The sequence below is a fragment of the Microcaecilia unicolor genome, chromosome 9 (assembly GCF_901765095.1).
Source record: "Microcaecilia unicolor chromosome 9, aMicUni1.1, whole genome shotgun sequence".
In the NCBI taxonomy this organism is placed as follows: Eukaryota; Metazoa; Chordata; class Amphibia; order Gymnophiona; family Siphonopidae; genus Microcaecilia; species Microcaecilia unicolor.
The window spans coordinates 225099019-225115219 of NC_044039.1; the positions used below are offsets into that span (position 1 = coordinate 225099019).

General features: G+C 45.5%; 1 protein-coding gene across 6 annotated transcripts in view; it reads left to right on the forward strand.

Moving 5' to 3' along the window:
• RPS6KL1 (ribosomal protein S6 kinase like 1) overlaps window positions 1-16201 on the forward strand; it is a 141859-nt gene that overhangs the window by 58168 nt on the left and 67490 nt on the right. For all 6 annotated transcript variants that reach the window (XM_030215346.1, XM_030215342.1, XM_030215345.1 and 3 more), the window contains exons 5-6: window positions 5277-5324; window positions 8067-8199. In XM_030215346.1, coding sequence (XP_030071206.1) covers window positions 5277-5324; window positions 8067-8199 — 181 coding nt within the window. The remainder of the gene's footprint in view (window positions 1-5276; window positions 5325-8066; window positions 8200-16201) is intronic.

Here is a 16201-nt window from a genome sequence, read left to right on the forward strand (position 1 = left end):
GGTCTGTCTGAGGGTGTCTCCCGTGTCTTGCTGGCCTCTAGGAAGGATTCCACTAAAAAGAGTTACTTTTTCAAGTGGAGGAGGTTTGTCGTTTGGTGTGAGAGCAAGGCCCTAGAACCTCGTTCTTGTCCTGCACAGAACCTGCTTGAATACCTTCTGCACTTATCAGAGTCTGGCCTCAAGACCAACTCAGTAAGGAATCACCTTAATGCGATTAGTGCTTACCATTATCGTGTGGAGGGTAAAGCCATCTCTGGAGAGCCTTTACTCGTTCGATTCATGAGAGGCTTGCTTTTGTCAAGGCCCCCTGTCAAGCCTCCAGCAGTGTCATGGGATCTCAACGTTGTCCTCACCCAGCTGATGAAGCCTCCTTTTGAGCCACTGAATACCTGCCATCTGAAGTACTTGACCTGGAAGGTCATTTTCTTGGTGGCAGTTACTTCAGCTCATAGGGTCAGTGAGCTTCAAGCCCTGGTAGCTCATGCTCCATATACAAAATTTCATCATAACAGAGTAGTGCTCCGTACTCACCCTAAGTTCCTGCCAAAGGTGGTGTCGGAGTTCCATCTTAACCAGTCAATTGTCTTGCCAACATTCTTTCCCAGACCGCATACCCGCCCTGCTGAACGTCAGTTGCACACATTGGACTGCAAAAGAGCATTGGCCTTCTACTTGGAGCGGACACAGCCCCAGAGACAGTCCGCCCAATTGTTTGTTTCTTTCGACCCCAATAGGAAAGGGGTCGCTGTCGGGAAACGCACCATCTCCAATTGGCTAGCAGATTGCATTTCCTTCACTTACGCCCAGGCTGGGCTGACTCTTGAGGGTCATATCACGGCTCATAGTGTCAGAGCCATGGCAGCGTCGGTGGCTCACTTGAAGTCAGCCACTATTGAAGAGATTTGCAAGGCTGCGACGTGGTCATCTGTCCACACATTCACATCACATTACTGCCTCCAGCAGGATACCCGACGCGACAGTCGGTTCGGGCAGTCGGTGCTGCAGAATCTGTTTGGGGTTTAAATCCAACTCCACCCTCCAGGACCCGAATTTATTCTGGTCAGGCTGCACTCTCAGTTAGTTGTTCTTCGCAGGTCAATTTCTGTTATGCCCTCGCAGTTGCGAGGTTCCATTGACCTGGGTTCTTGTTTTGAGTGAGCCTGAGAGCTAGGGATACCCCAGTCGTGAGAACAAGCAGCCTGCTTGTCCTCGGAGAAAGCGAATGATACATACCTGTAGCAGGTGTTCTCCGAGGACAGCAGGCTGAGTGTTCTCACCTACCCTCCCTCCTCCCCTTTGGAGTTGCGTTTTGATCATTTGCTTGTCATTCAACTGAGCGGGAACGGTCGCGCACGGGCGGTGGGTTGTGCCCTGCGTGCGGGACCGCCCGCGAAGTTTTGTTCCGGTTGGTGGGGGCTGCCGTGGACGTCAACCCCAGTCGTGAGAACAATCAGCCTGCTGTCCTTGGAGAACACCTGCTACAGGTATGTATCATTCGCTTACCTGTAGCAGGTATTCTCCGAGGACAGCAGGCTGATTGTTCTCACCAACCCGCCCGCCTCCCCTTTGGAGTTGTCTCTTCCTTGTCTTGCTTTGTAAGTTGATGGAGGGGCACGTTCGCGCGGCGGGCAGGAAGATGGCCACGTGTGCGCACGAGGGCTTTAGCAAACTTTGTTGCTAGGAAGAATTCCGGACCTGGGGCTGTCGTCGGACGTCAACCCATCAGTGAGAACAATCAGCCTGCTGTCCTCGGAGAATACCTGCTACAGGTATGTATCTTTCGCTTTCTCTCCCCACCCCACCCTATTCAAGTCTTTTTTTTTTATGTAAATTGTTCAAAATATGGGGAAGAACGTGCATCTATGGGCCATTTGTTCTGAATGTGTCTCAGGGTACAAATTTTGGAAGGAGGTGCAAGAGTTTCTTGGAGTGGTCCTAGGGCTGGAGCTCAGAACGGTACAGGAGCAATCGTTTTTGATGAGGTGGGGCGGTTGGGGTTGGAAGGAGCAGGAAGAAAACTGTGGATCAGGTGCATAGGCAGTGGAATGGAGTGGGCTACTAGGTCCTTGGCCCCTCCAATATTATGCCCAACACAACATAAGTATAGAGAGCTTGGAAACGAGGTAAGAGATTTGTGTGTTTGCCTCTGCAACCAAAAAGGTGTTCTGTTGCCCCTGATCCAGGCATGGTTGGTAGGGACAAAAGCAATTTTCTGACCTGGCTGACCCCGGGAGTATATTCCTTTTGGAGTGATAGTTGTTGGTGCAGATGGATAGACTATGGCTGTGGAGAGATGCAAAGCAGCAACAATGTTTTTTAGATAATGTGGAGAGACTATATTCACTGGTTGTCACTGAGAGCCAGAAGTCTAATTTTAAACTTGATATAGGCGCCTAACCACCTTCTCCATTCATGATACCTACACTGACTACATAGCTTGTTACCTTTAGATTGTAAGCTCTCTTGAGCAGGGACTGTCCTTCCCCATGTTTTAACTTGTACAGCGCTGCGTAACCCTTGTAGCGCTATAGAAATGCTAAGTAGTAGTAGTAGTAGTAGAGTAGATAGAGGCTAACAAGAGTATATAGTTGAACCAGAAAATGTTGAGGGGAGCCTGCGATGTGGGAGTATCCTATGGTCAGAGTTGTGCTGGTAAATTTTTAACAACAGGCTGTTTCTCCGGACGTAGCCAGCTCTGCACTTGGAAGGGCCAGGGGTGGCCGGGGGTGGGGGGGGGGGGGGGGTGGGGGGAGGAACACTTGCCTCTCTCTCCTCCATCCCTTTGTGCAGGCACGCTAGGCATACCTTTGCTGGCAGCCAATAAATGGACTGCCACCACTCCCAACGTCTTGCTCTGAGCAGCATGCTGGAACTTCTCTCACATGCTCGAGAAGTCCCAGCCTGCTGCCCAGAGCTGGAAACAAGGAGCGTGGAGCAGCAGTAGTCTATTTACTTGGCTGGTGGGGCTCAGCATCCCCACCAGCAAAAAAAGATAAATCAGCAGGGGGCCCAAGTCCACATTTTGGGAGCCAGTTGTTAAAGTAGCCATGGAGGGCCCTACTTTAACAACCGGCTCCCAAAATTCTTAAAAACTTAACAACCGGCTCTTGCGAGCCTGTGAGAGCCTGCTCCAGCACACCACTGCCTATGGTACACCATTTTAAGCTGTGTTAGGTGTTCATTAGCGCCTAATGCAGCTTAGTAAAAGGTCCTCAAAGTTAGGAGTGGGACCTGTGTTTTTAAAGTTCGTTTCTGATGGTTAGTTTTTCTGTTCTTTTTATTTTTGTATTTCCTTTGTTTTATACTGCAAATAATTTTGATATACAGAGGAAAAGACAGCTTAGTAAATATTAAAAAAAAAACTAAAATAAAATTTACACTCTGACATCGTATTCAGCCAGGAAGCCAATCGAGCATCTACACAAGCAGCAGGAGTAATAACGTAAATGTCACTTGATCTGTATCACCTTCTGCAATCACTAGATGGCAGCACTGATAACAGCATCTTAATACGTCTCATAACTGTATGAACTGTGCTGCTTTCAGCAGTCACAAAATGGCAGCACTGACAATGGGTAAATATGAATCAATTGTTCACTCTTTCAAAAAGCACAAAGACTAGGGAACATTCCATGAAGTTATATAGTGGCATATTTAAAATATTGAGTGAAAAAATATTTTATTTGAATAGTTAAGCTTTGGAACGTATTGCCAGAGGATGTGGTTACAGCGGTTAGCGTATCTAGTTCCTGGAAGGAAATTCCATAGTATGTTATTGAGAGAGACATGGGGGAAGCCACTACTTGCCTTGGGATCAGAACATAAGAATAGCCATACTGGGTCAGACCAGTGGTCCATCTAGCCTAGTATCCTGTTTGCAACAGTGGCCAATCCAGGTCACAAGTACCTTGCAGAAACCCAAATATTAGCAACATTCCATTCTACCAATCTCAGGGCAATCAGTGGCTTAATCCAGTCCATCTCAATAACAGACTACTTTTCCTCCAGGAACTTCTCCAAACCTTTTTTAAACCCAGACACGCTAACTGCTGTTACTACATCCTCCGGCAAAAGTTCCAGAGCTTAACTATTCGCTGAGTGAAAAAATATTTCCTCATATTTTGTTTTTAAAAGTATTTCCCTGTAATTTAATTGTATCCCCTGGTCTTTGTACTTTATGAGTAAAAAAAATGGATTAACTTCTACTCGTTCTACACCACTCAGGATTTTGTAGACCTTAATAATATCTCCTCTTAGCCACCTCTCTTTCCAAGCTGAAGAGCCCTAGCCACTTTAGCCTTTCTTCATATGAGAGGACTTCAATCCCTTTATTGTTTTGGTTGGTCGCCGCATCTCAAGAAAGATATAGTAGAATTGGAAAAGGTGCAGCGAAGGGCGACTAAAATGATAGCGGGGATGGGACAACTTCCCTATGAAGAAAGACTAAGGAGGCTAGGGCTATACAGCTTGGAGAAGAGACGGCTGAGGGGAGACATGATAGAGGTATATAAAATAATGAGTGGAGTGGAACAGGTGGATTTCACGCTTTCCAAAAATACTAGGACTAGGGGGCATGCGATGAAACTACAGTGTAGTAAATTTAAAACAAATCGGAGAAAATTTTTCTTCACCCAACGTGTAATTAAACTCTGGAATTCGTTGCCGGAGAAAGTGGTGAAGGCGGTTAGCTTAGCAGAGTTTAAAAGGGGTTGGACGGTTTCCTAAAGGACAAGTCCATAAACCGCTACTAAATGGACTTGGGAAAAATCCACAATTCCAGGAATAACATGTATAGAATGTTTGTACGTTTGGGAAGTTTGCCAGGTGCCCTTGGCCTGGATTGGCCGCTGTCGTGGACAGGATGCTGGGCTCGATGGACCCTTGGTCTTTTCCCAGTATGGCATTACTTATGTACTTATGTACTTCCGCTATATCTCCTTTGTGATATGGCGACCAGAACCGAACACAATACTCAAGGTGAGGTCGCACCATGGAGCGATATAGAGGCATTATTTGTATTCTTAATCTTATTTACCATCCCTTTCTTAATTATTCCTAGCATCCTGGGTTTCTCTGAGGTACATATGACTTAGATTGGAAACAGGATACTGGACTAGATGAACCTTTGGTTATGAACCTCATAACTGTATGAACTGTGCTGCCTTCAATAGTCACCAGATTGGAACATTGATAATAGCATCCTAGTACATTTCAGAATTACCTGACTGGGAAAGTATTCTGCTGCACACTGACCTTTATTTTCCTCCTTTTTGTAGGTGCAGTTAGTCCAGGATCCATGCACAGGTGCAACATTCATCCTAAAGGTGAGGCAGTCAGTCCATGCCATTTCATCCTAGAAGTTATTCAAAGGTGAATCAAGTCTTTATTATCCAGATAGTGTCCTTCTGAAAACAGATCCTCCCTCTGATTATAGCACTGCTTTTATAACTACTGTTCCTTTCTGGAAAAGACTAGAATGTCCAGGTGACTTTTAGTGACTTGCCTGGCAACCACTGATGTCGGTCACAAAGCAAAATGTCACTGGTTATAATAAGAGATTCTGGAAATCTATGCAGGTATCCATATTGCAAGATTTTCAGCTGCTCTACATCCTCCCTATGTGAGTGGATAAATGTTGACCTCAGTGGGAATCATTTCTGTTTTGTCCTCAAAACTCCATTTAAAATTTAGATGTATGGCATTGGTCTCATTAAATTCCACTAGGGGGCCCTCTTACAAAACAAGATTGAATACAGCACGTCATTATACTCGGAGGCTTCTTCTGCGTGAAGATGCAAAAGTTGGTCCACGGTTGTAGCACTTCGCCAACCACAGACCCATGGTGCTGCAGTCACCAATAGTTTAAAATTGCATTGGAGGAAAAGTAATGTGATGTCCGGTGTACTCGCATATGTGTCCCATGTGTAGGTTCCAGAGATGTGCATGCTGTTCAGGTGAAAAAGGAAGAAAAAGGCATTGTCCCAGAAAAATTACATTAGCATTAGCTCCCACACTTCTCAGGGTGGTCACACACCTCTCTCAAATAAGAGTTGAGAGAGAAACATAGTCACGTCTATGAGGGTAGACAAGGACATAAGATGTTCTCTTCAAAATTCAGTAACTCCAGCCAAAAGTCTCCTCTCATACAAGTTAATCATTACAACAGCATTTTACCTTTTACTGAGGTGGAACTTAAGTATCTTGTCAGGTAAGCTCTTCTGATTAGTGAGGACCAACCCACCAGACGTCTTGCCTGTACCTCTTGAAATTAGTTTTCTTATTCATCGTAACTTCTACATATATAAGGTCTCTGAATTAGGGACAATTAATAGCTTACCAGTTTTATCTCCTTAAGGAAGATGTTACTACTACTTAACATTTCTAGAGTGCTACTAGGGTTACGCAGCGCTGTACAGTTTAACAAAGAAGGACAGTCCCTACTCAAAGGAGCTTACAATCTAAAGGACGAAATGTCAAGTTGGGGCAGTCTAGATTTCCTGAGTAGAGGTGTAGTGGTTAGGTGCTGAAGGCGACATTGAAGAGGTGGGCTTTGAGCAAGGATTTGAAGATGGGCAGGGAGGGGGCCTGGTGTATGGGCTCAGGGAGTTTATTCCAAGCATGGGGTGAGGTGAGGCAGAAAGGGCGGAGCCTGGAGTTGGCGGTGGTGGAGTCGTATTTATAGTTGCTTCTTCTTGAAAGGAAAAATACCCATCTAAATCAAATAAAGCCATTATTTCTTTTGCATCAATATTTATACTAACTCTGTGTCTTCACCTACCTAGTGGCCCACTATAAAGAAGCAGGACACCTATATACAAGTGGAAGCCTGTATTCTTTACTATTTATACTCCTACATGGTGGAGTTAAGTTATTTTAAGTAATTTTTCTTAGTAAAAATCCCATGTCTTTCAGATAGAAGCACTTGGAGTAGTTTATCGGCATTTTGTACTCCCATATATCCTTATTTATATCTTCCTAAATTCCTCTGTAAGACAATGAGTATAAATAGTCAATTTAGTATTCCTGCTGATGGGGTTGAGGTAGCTACCAGTTCCTTAGAAACAGAGAAAATTAAGGCAGAAAGACCATATTGCCTATCCAGTCTGCTCATCCTTGCCATCTACTCTCCCTTTCACTCCGTTAGAGATCCTATGTACTTGTCCCAAGCTCTCTTGATTTCAGATACAGTTTTTGTATCCACCACTTCCACCAGGAGGCTGTTCCAAAGAATCTACCTTCCTTTCCGTGAAGAAGTATTTCCTCAGGTTACTTTTGAGTCTATCCCATTTCACCTTCATCCTAGCTTCATGCCAGAGCTTCAGTTGAAAGAGACTAACTCTCCTGTACATTTATGCCGCATAGGTATTTAAATGTCTCTATCATATCTCCCCTCTCCTGCCTTTCTACCATTTTAGTAGCCACCCTCTAGATCAACTTCATCCTGTTCGTCTCTCTGTAGGTGCGGTCTCCAGAATTGTACACAATATTCTAAATGAGGTCTCACCAGAGACATATAGAGGCATTTTCACCTCCCTTTTTCCTGCTGGCCATTTCTCTCCCTCTACACCCAAGCATCTTGCTGGCTTTTGTTATTTCCTTTTCTATCTATCCACCTAGGTCCCCGCTCTTCTTTCATGCACAGAAGTACTTTACTCCCTATACTTTACTGCCTCCTTGGGTTTTGCAGGCCACGTGCATGGCCATGTATTTTTTAGCATTAAATCTCAGCTTTCAAATTTGTAGACCATTCTCAATCTTTGCTAGATCCCTTCTCATGTTATCCACACTTTCTAGGGTGTCTGCCCTGTTTTGTGCATTTTCTATCATCCTCAAACCTTTTCTGTCAACTTTTCCACAATATTGCTTATAAAATAGTTAAACTAGAAGCAAAGGCTGATCCCTATGCTCTGGCAGGAATGAAGCTTGAATTGCAGGGGGTGGTTTAGGGCAGGAATGAGGTGCATTGGCAGCGTCTCTGGAATTTGTCCTGTACAGTCACTTTCTCCACATGTTCAGTTTTAAGTCGGTTTTTGAATAGAATTTGGTTTTTGTTTTGTTCTCTGCAGAGTCTTCCCAAATCACAGCTGGAGCGGCGAAAGCAACAGACGATTATTCCACAGGGTGTGCCATTCATGGTGACTCTACTGTGCTATTACACCAGTGAGGATGCCGTCATCCTGCAGTTAGAGCATGTGGAAGGTGAGAAAGTCCAAAGATGTTGATTATGCTTGAAAGAGTGCAGGAAGGGGTTTGTAGGGGAATTGAGATATCCCTAAGAGACTGGAAGGAACAAGCAATAGGGTCTCTGAGTAGGATACACTTGAGAGTTATATAGTAAATGTCGGCAGAAAAAGACCTTCACAGTCCATCCAGTCTGCCCAACAAGATGGCCAGAGCTTCACCTGCCACTCTATGTAGGTTATACTTCTTCATGATCAAATACTGGAATCGCAAACGGAGCAGTCAGCAGTTCACCACAGTGCCAAACACATGTAGACAGTTATTTCATGCAATCTTGGAAAAGTGGTTTTATAATTTTGGCTACAGATAATACTGGACAAAAATTCAGCGAGAGAAGAGTTAACTGTGGTACTGGTAATAAGCTGAAATGAGCTTAACTGACCCAATTTATTAAAGAGTGTGTGGCATCAAGTATGTATCTTTCTTTTTTCCGTTTAAAGTGGAGAAAAGGACCTCAGTAGTCACCATATGGCAGCAGTGTACTGAATGCACTCAAATGCCAGCATTGTTTTGACTCCGTTTTTATCACTGGTCAAAAAGCTCCACTTGTGTGTGAATAAGGGCTACATATGGGGTTAACTATTCCCTGTAAGCAATGATCTGAATCGTGATGCTAAACCGTTGCTGAAACAAATGATAATGTTACTTAGCTTTTTCAATCTTGCCCAACGGGGCTTACCGTTTCACTATACAATGTAAGCTTCCTCAGGGGGCCAAGCAACTGGTGGCAAATCATGTTGCCATGTAAAATGGCGTCCACTGCTCACGAGGAAGCTTACATTGTATAGTGAATTTGTGGGAATTGAGTCTATAAAATCCTGAGTGGTGTAGAACGGGTAGTAGTGAATTGATCTTTCACTCTTTCAAAAAGTACGAAGACCAAGGGACACTCAATGAAATTACATGTAAATACTTTTAAAACAAATAAGAAGAAATATTTTTTCACTCAAAGAATCATTAAGCTCTGGAACTAGCTACCAGAGGATGTGGTAACAGTGGTTAGCGTATCTGTGCTTAAAGGTTTGGTGAAGTTCCTGGAGGAAAAGCACCATAGTCTGCTATTGACACAGACATAGGGAAACCACTGCTTGCCTGGGATTGTTAGCATGGAATGTTGCTGCTAACTGGGATTCTGTCAGATACTTGTGACCTGGATAGGCCACTGTTGGAAGCAAGATACTGGGTTAGATGGATCATTAGTGTGACTTAGTATGGCTATTCATATGTTCTTATAGAGCTATATTATTCACTAGAGAGATGCACATAAAGTTAAAAATGCAAATCTACTTTCTGTCCCTGCGAATGCTCCTCCAAATACAACTGAAAGCCTTTATGATGCAAAACAGTGTAAACACACATTGTCAGCACCAAAACCAGCCCGAAATCCAGGTTTAGTTTTGGCCAAAAATTCCAGTGTATTTTTTTTTTATGTTTAAATATGTTTATTGTTGCAAAGAGAAACAAAACACAATACTGCCCTTGGAGGAATACTCCATACATCACTAAAATCTTCTCAGCCAGGTCAAATACAAAACAGTACAAATACATTTTCTTTCCCCCCCCCCCTCCCTCCACCCCCCCTTTCCCCTTCCCTTGAATATCCCAACTCCCCCCACCCTCCCCTCCCCCCCCCAGACTTCTCACATAGCGCACTTAGGAATTCAAAATTCTACTACGCGCTACTGCAGTCAATGAGTCCCAAAAGGGGGACCAAACTTGGCAAAGTCTATCTCCTGATGTCGAGGCTAGATCTTCTATTCCCTTACGCTCCAATGCGCAGAGGTGTATCATGTTAGATCTCCACTGTTGCAGTGTAGGCGGATCCCCAGTTATCCACTGTTGAAGAATCGACTTCTTCCCAACCAAGACTGTTTTTTTCAAGAAGCATTTAAGGCCCCGCGGAGTGGATGGTGACACTCTGAACTTCTCAAACAGCTGTGCTGGAGCTGGTCTCCAAACTACCCCCCATAGCCCAGACACATGCTGACTAACTTGGCGCCAAAACCCCAGGATCTTTGGGCACCTCCAAAACATATGTCCTAAGTCAGCTGGGGACTGAGCGCATTTCTTGCATCTGTCCTCCGTCCCCATTGCTGCCTTATGAGCTCTATGGGGTGAAATATACATCCTCATTACAAATTTATAATGTGTTTCTTGCAACGTCACATTCTCCGTCAGTCTTTTGGTGTCCAAAAGACAGACCTTTACAGTTTCCCTCTGAAGATTCATCGCTAGCTCTGTATTCCAGCAGGTGGCCAATTTACCATATTCCACCTCTCCCAAATGTTCCCGCAATGAAACATGATAATATTTAAGGGGAACCCTTAATTGTGCATCTAGTCCCAATATGGTAACTAATTGCTCCCACGCCTGTTTTGTCAAAGTAATGGCTGGCAAAGATCTCAGATAGTGGCGCAACTGGAACATAGAAAAAAAATTTAGTCCCCTAACCCCATACTCCAACTGTAGTTCTGTCGAACACCTCAGAGTGCCCTCCGAATCATATAATTGATATAAATATTGTAAATTTTTTTTCCCCCACCCAATAAATCCCTCTGAATTGATGCCCGGCAGGAAGTCTCTATTACCTTGTATTGGCAGCAACAGAGAGGATTCTGCAGATATACCATAGAACTTACAGACCCACCTCCAAGTTTTCCTCAGAGACATCACTATTGATGCAAAAGCCGGCGGAGTCCGAAGACTCCCCGGCGTCGCATGCAACCAGGCGCTAAAGTGATCTGGGGCAAACAGCTGCGTCTCGGCTCCCGTACATGAAAAATAAGATGATCCCCGGAACCAATCCGTGAGGTGTCGCATGTTACTAGCAATTGAGAAGAGTCTAATACTCAACAACCCCAGCCCCCCCCCCTGTTCTTGGTAAAAAGAGTTGGGCCGCTCGCATACGTGGCTTCTTACCCTGCCATATAAACCTTGCTACCAGTCGTGTTACCCACCGATCATCCTTTTGTGACAGACACAACGGCACCATTTGGAGCATATAAGTCCATCTTGGTATCAATATCATGTTATATAATGCAATTCTCCCCATAAGGGATAACGGAAACGAATGCCAGCTCTGCAGTGTGTGCTGAGTGCTGCGCCGAAGCGGCTCAACATTTATATTATACAAATCTGACAAGTCCGCAGGGATTAATACTCCCAGATACTTTAAGGGCCCCCTAGACCAGGTAAGGGGAAATTCCCCCACCCACGTCTCTCTAATCGAGCCCTGCACTGGGAATGCCACTGATTTCTGTAAGTTGAGGGTAAACCCCGAGAAGAAGCTAAATTCTCCAATAATATCCAGGAGGCCCTGCAGCGACCTGCAAGGATTTGTCAAAGTCAGCAGGATATCATCTGCAAATGCCAAAGTTTTTACTGAGAGGGAGGGCATCTCAACTCCCGCCACCCCAGGGTCTATTTGAATCGTGCGTAGCAAAGGTTCCAGATAGAGCAGGAACAACAACGGGGAAAGAGGGCACCCCTGCCTCGTTCCCCTCATTATCTGGAACTTGTCCGAGCGGGTCCCGTTTACCAGTATAGCGGCCTGAGGATGGAAATACAAGGCAGCAATCGCACGTGCAAACCAGCCTCTCAAGCCCACATATTCTAAGACTCCAAACAGATAATCCCAACGTACTTTATCGAAAGCCTTCTCTGCGTCGAGACTCACCAAGAGCAAAGGTTCTTGTGACATGCGACTATAAGCTATGGCCATGCAAACTTTACGTACATTAATAGATGAATGTCTACCCTTCACAAATCCCACCTGCCCCTCTCCCACCAATGTGGCCATGTGCGGACTTAACCTCTCTGCTAACACCCTAGCTAATATTTTAAGGTCAACATTGATGAGGGAAATCGGTCTGTATGATTCCGGGCGTTCTGGATCTTTCCCCGGCTTCGGTATCAAAGTGATCCACGCCTCGTTGGAATGCCGTGGAACCCCTCCCCCCTCCACCGAGGCATCAAAAAAAGAGACCAGAGCTCCACCCAACTGCGGCAACATACACTGATAATATTCTGCCGTGTACCCATCCGGGCCTGGGGCCGTACCCCTTTTTAACGCTTTAACCACTTTCTGAATTTCCGTAGCGCTCAAAGGAGAGTTCAACCGATCTCTTACCTCCTCCGTTAACTGTGGGATGCCTGAATCTTCTAAATAATCTACCAAGTCCGGTCCACTCCGCTCACTTGGGTTACTATAGAGGGATGCATAAAAATCATGTAGGATCTGCACTATCCCTCCCGGTCGAGTCTCACGGGTGCCATCTGGCTTTATCAAGGATGGGATGAACCTGTTACCCCCCCACCTCTTTACTACTCTAGCCAATAATTTCCCTGATTTATTACCAAATCTGTGAAAAGTGAATGATCTATGAAACAGTTGTTTTTTTGTACGTTCATGAATGAGTGAATTCAATGCTGTAAGAGCCGATACCATCTCTTCTCTATTTCTGGTTGAGGGGGCCGCCAAGTATTTTCGTTTTGCTACCTGAAATTTATGTTCCAGTTGGACAATACCCTGGGCTAACCTCTTTGCCCTGGCACACATGTAAGAGATAACCTCCCCCCTCATAACTGCCTTAGATGTTTCCCAATAGAGAAGAGCGTCTTCCTCATGTTGTATATTAGTGTCTGCAAACAACTGCCATTTCTGCCTAAGATGTTCCTGAAAGTGTGCTTCCCCCACAATATGTGATGGAAATTTCCATTGTTGCCCTCTAAATCTACCCGCTCCTATCTCCATTTCCACCCATATCATAGCGTGGTCTGAAACCTCCATAGGCCCTATCTCTGCTGTCACAATTTGCGGAAATAGATTACCCTCTACTAGAATATAGTCTAACCTAGACCACGTGCCATGTGCCCGAGAGAGATGAGTATAGTCTCGTGCAGTGGGGTTGCTTAAACGCCAGGGATCAATTAGGTTCAATGTCCTACACAGATGCTGTATACCCTTACCTCTACTCAATGCTATCCCCGCTGACGGCGCTGATCTATCTAATCTCCCATCCATCACCTGATTAAAGTCACCTGCTAAGAGCCAGGGGGCTGTAGTGTGTTGAAGACCCAAGTGAATAATATGTTGGAAAAATGTAGGGTCATATACATTTGGGCCATAAATATTAAGCAAGAATATTTCTTGTCCCATTATATTCAAATGTATAAGGATATACCTCCCTTGTGTGTCCCGGGCTACCACTCTGGCCTTACATTGCAGGGATTTGTGGATCAGGATTGCCACACCTCCTCGACGGCCATCTGCTGGTGCGAAAAAACACTCCCCCACCCACCTTTGTTTGAGCTTTTGACTTTCCTCCTCAGACAATTTTGTCTCCTGTAAACATGCTATGGCAGCTGTGTGACGTTGCAAGGCATTTAAAATTTTTGTTCTTTTTATAGGCGAGCCAATCCCAGCCACATTCCATGATATTAATCTAACCGGAAGCATCTAGCCCGGATCCCAGGATCCCCTCTCCACCCTCCTTAGATATATCAATGTTTCCAAGGTTCCTGGGTGCCCAGCCCCCACCCCGGAACCCTCCCTTCTCATCCATTCCACATATCGTGTACATTCCCCTAAGTTCGAATTCCTATGTAACATTACCAACATCTTTGTTCCCCTCAAATTCCCCCCTTGCTTTGCCCACCCTCCCGCCCCCCCTTCTTTCTCCCCCCCTTCGTGAACCCACAACTGTGAAACTCCCATGTCACCTGAGTCACAACATGCTGTGATCCCCACCCCACCCCCACCCTCCAACTGCCCTTTTCTCCCATGAACTTTCTCAAACCCAAACTTCAAAACATTGCAATTTTTGCCCCTGCATTCTGCAAGTACACAATATCTTACATGCCCGACTGACCCGCCAGGTCAATGTTCACTTTCAGGTGGGTGTCCCAGTTGAGTTCAGTTCTCTATTAATAAACTGCATAGCTGCTTGGTCAGATACAAACGGGAGCCATTTCCCCTCATGTTGGATTTTTAAAGTAGCTGGATATATCAACATGAAGCGCTGCTTTCTTTCCACTAGCAAGGTACAGACTGGATGAAACTTCCGTCTTCTCTCTTGTAAACTAGTTGAATAGTCTTGAAAAATTCTTATTTGTGCTCCAGCATATGTCAGAGATTCCCGTTTCAAACGGTAGCCCCGGATAATCTCTTCTTTATGAATATAGTTCAGTACCTTTATAATAACAACTCTGGGGCGTTGAATATTTGGATGTTGTCTCCCAATCCTGTGCGCTCTCTCCAGGCAGAGCGGCCCACGACTGTCCGATAAGGCAAATTCTTTGACTAGCCATTCCTCCAGCACTGTGCTCAAACTTTTCTCTGGTATGGTTTCTGGCAATCCCACCAGGCGGAGATTACTTCGTCTAGCCCGGTTTTCCAGCTCATCTAGTTTTTCCACATGCTGCTGTATTTTGTCTTTAAGGCTTTCCACCTCTGGGCCACACTGCTGCCATACGTCCTCCAGCGCAGACACCCTCGTTTCCACCTCCGTTGTACGGCTCACCAGCGTTGCCATCAGCTCATCCACTTTTCCCAGGCGATCGTTTAACAATGTGAACTTAGGTTCTAGCGCTGTTTCCATCGCCGCTACTAGCTGTGATAATTGACGGGCCGAAAACTCCCCTTCACTTCTCGGTGTTCCGGGCGCCATCTTGGAATCGCCACTCGTTCCAGCCGCTTTATCTTTCTCCGGTTTAGCGCTCTTTCTGGTTGTTCCCGGCGACATGGACACTAAATATTGGTCCATGCACTCCCAGTCAGCCGTAATTTGTCAGGTCAGTCGGTTTTCAGGGCTATTTGTCGGCGCTATCGGGCGGGAATCGGGCAGGGATCGCAGAGCAGTGCAAAAGCGTGGCTACTGCTCCTTCAGCATCACGTGACCCCCCTTCCAGTGTATTTTTTACTTAAACTGAAACTCCTTCTCCTCCTCTCCCTGCAATCATTGTCTGCCACCCCACCCTCCCTGTGCCTGTCTTAAACTCTTGTGGCCCAGTGGCCTCTTCAGGGGCAGGAACAAAGCCCACTCATTCCTGTCTGATGGTGTTCCCCCTTCAAATAGGCTTCTGGGACTTCCCGTGGCAGTCTTATGAGACTGCCACAGAAGTTCCCAACAGTAATATTGAGATTGAGTGGAGGAGTAGCCTAATAGTTAGTGCAGTAGCCTGAGAACCAGGGGAAACTGGTTTGATTCTGTCATGAAATGCATAGTGACCCCACCCACCTGGGGCTAACCCTGTGGCCACCTGGAGGGTCTATCCCCAGCACAGCTCAGGTCCGCCTGCACCTGCCACTCGTGCTGTACACTAGCACCCTCCTCCCACCAACTGGATCACAACCACCTCTGGGTGAGTCTCCTAATCTCAAATTATTCCCCAGTGATTTCTAGGTTACTGGGTCCACACTCCCAGGGGTCCCACAGTTCCCGGAAAGCACTCACAGACCCAACACACAAACCACCAGGATTCTTTATCAGTCCAGACAAACAGCAAACAAACACAATTACGTTTATTCTCATAAAATATTGAACAGTAAACTATAAAACAGATGGAACAAAAAAAGCACACAATAACAGGTAACTGAAATAGGATTAATTATAAACTACAAACATAGTAACATATAGATGACGGCAGAAAAAAACCTGCACGGTCCATCCAGTCTGCCCAACAAGATAAACTCATATGTGCTACATTTTGTGTATACTTTACCTTGATTTGTTTCTGCCATTTTCAGGGCACAGACCATAGAAGTCTGCCCAGCACTAGCCCCGCCTCACAACCACCAGCCCTGCCTCCCACCACAGGCTCTGCCACCCAATCTCGGCTAAGCTTACCTGAATACTGCCTGGAAAGTACAGGAAATATAGCTGCTCACCGGTTACAGAATATAACTGATCACAGGGTCTCAGCAGAGAGGTCTTTTCCCCCTGTAGTTCCAAACTGACTA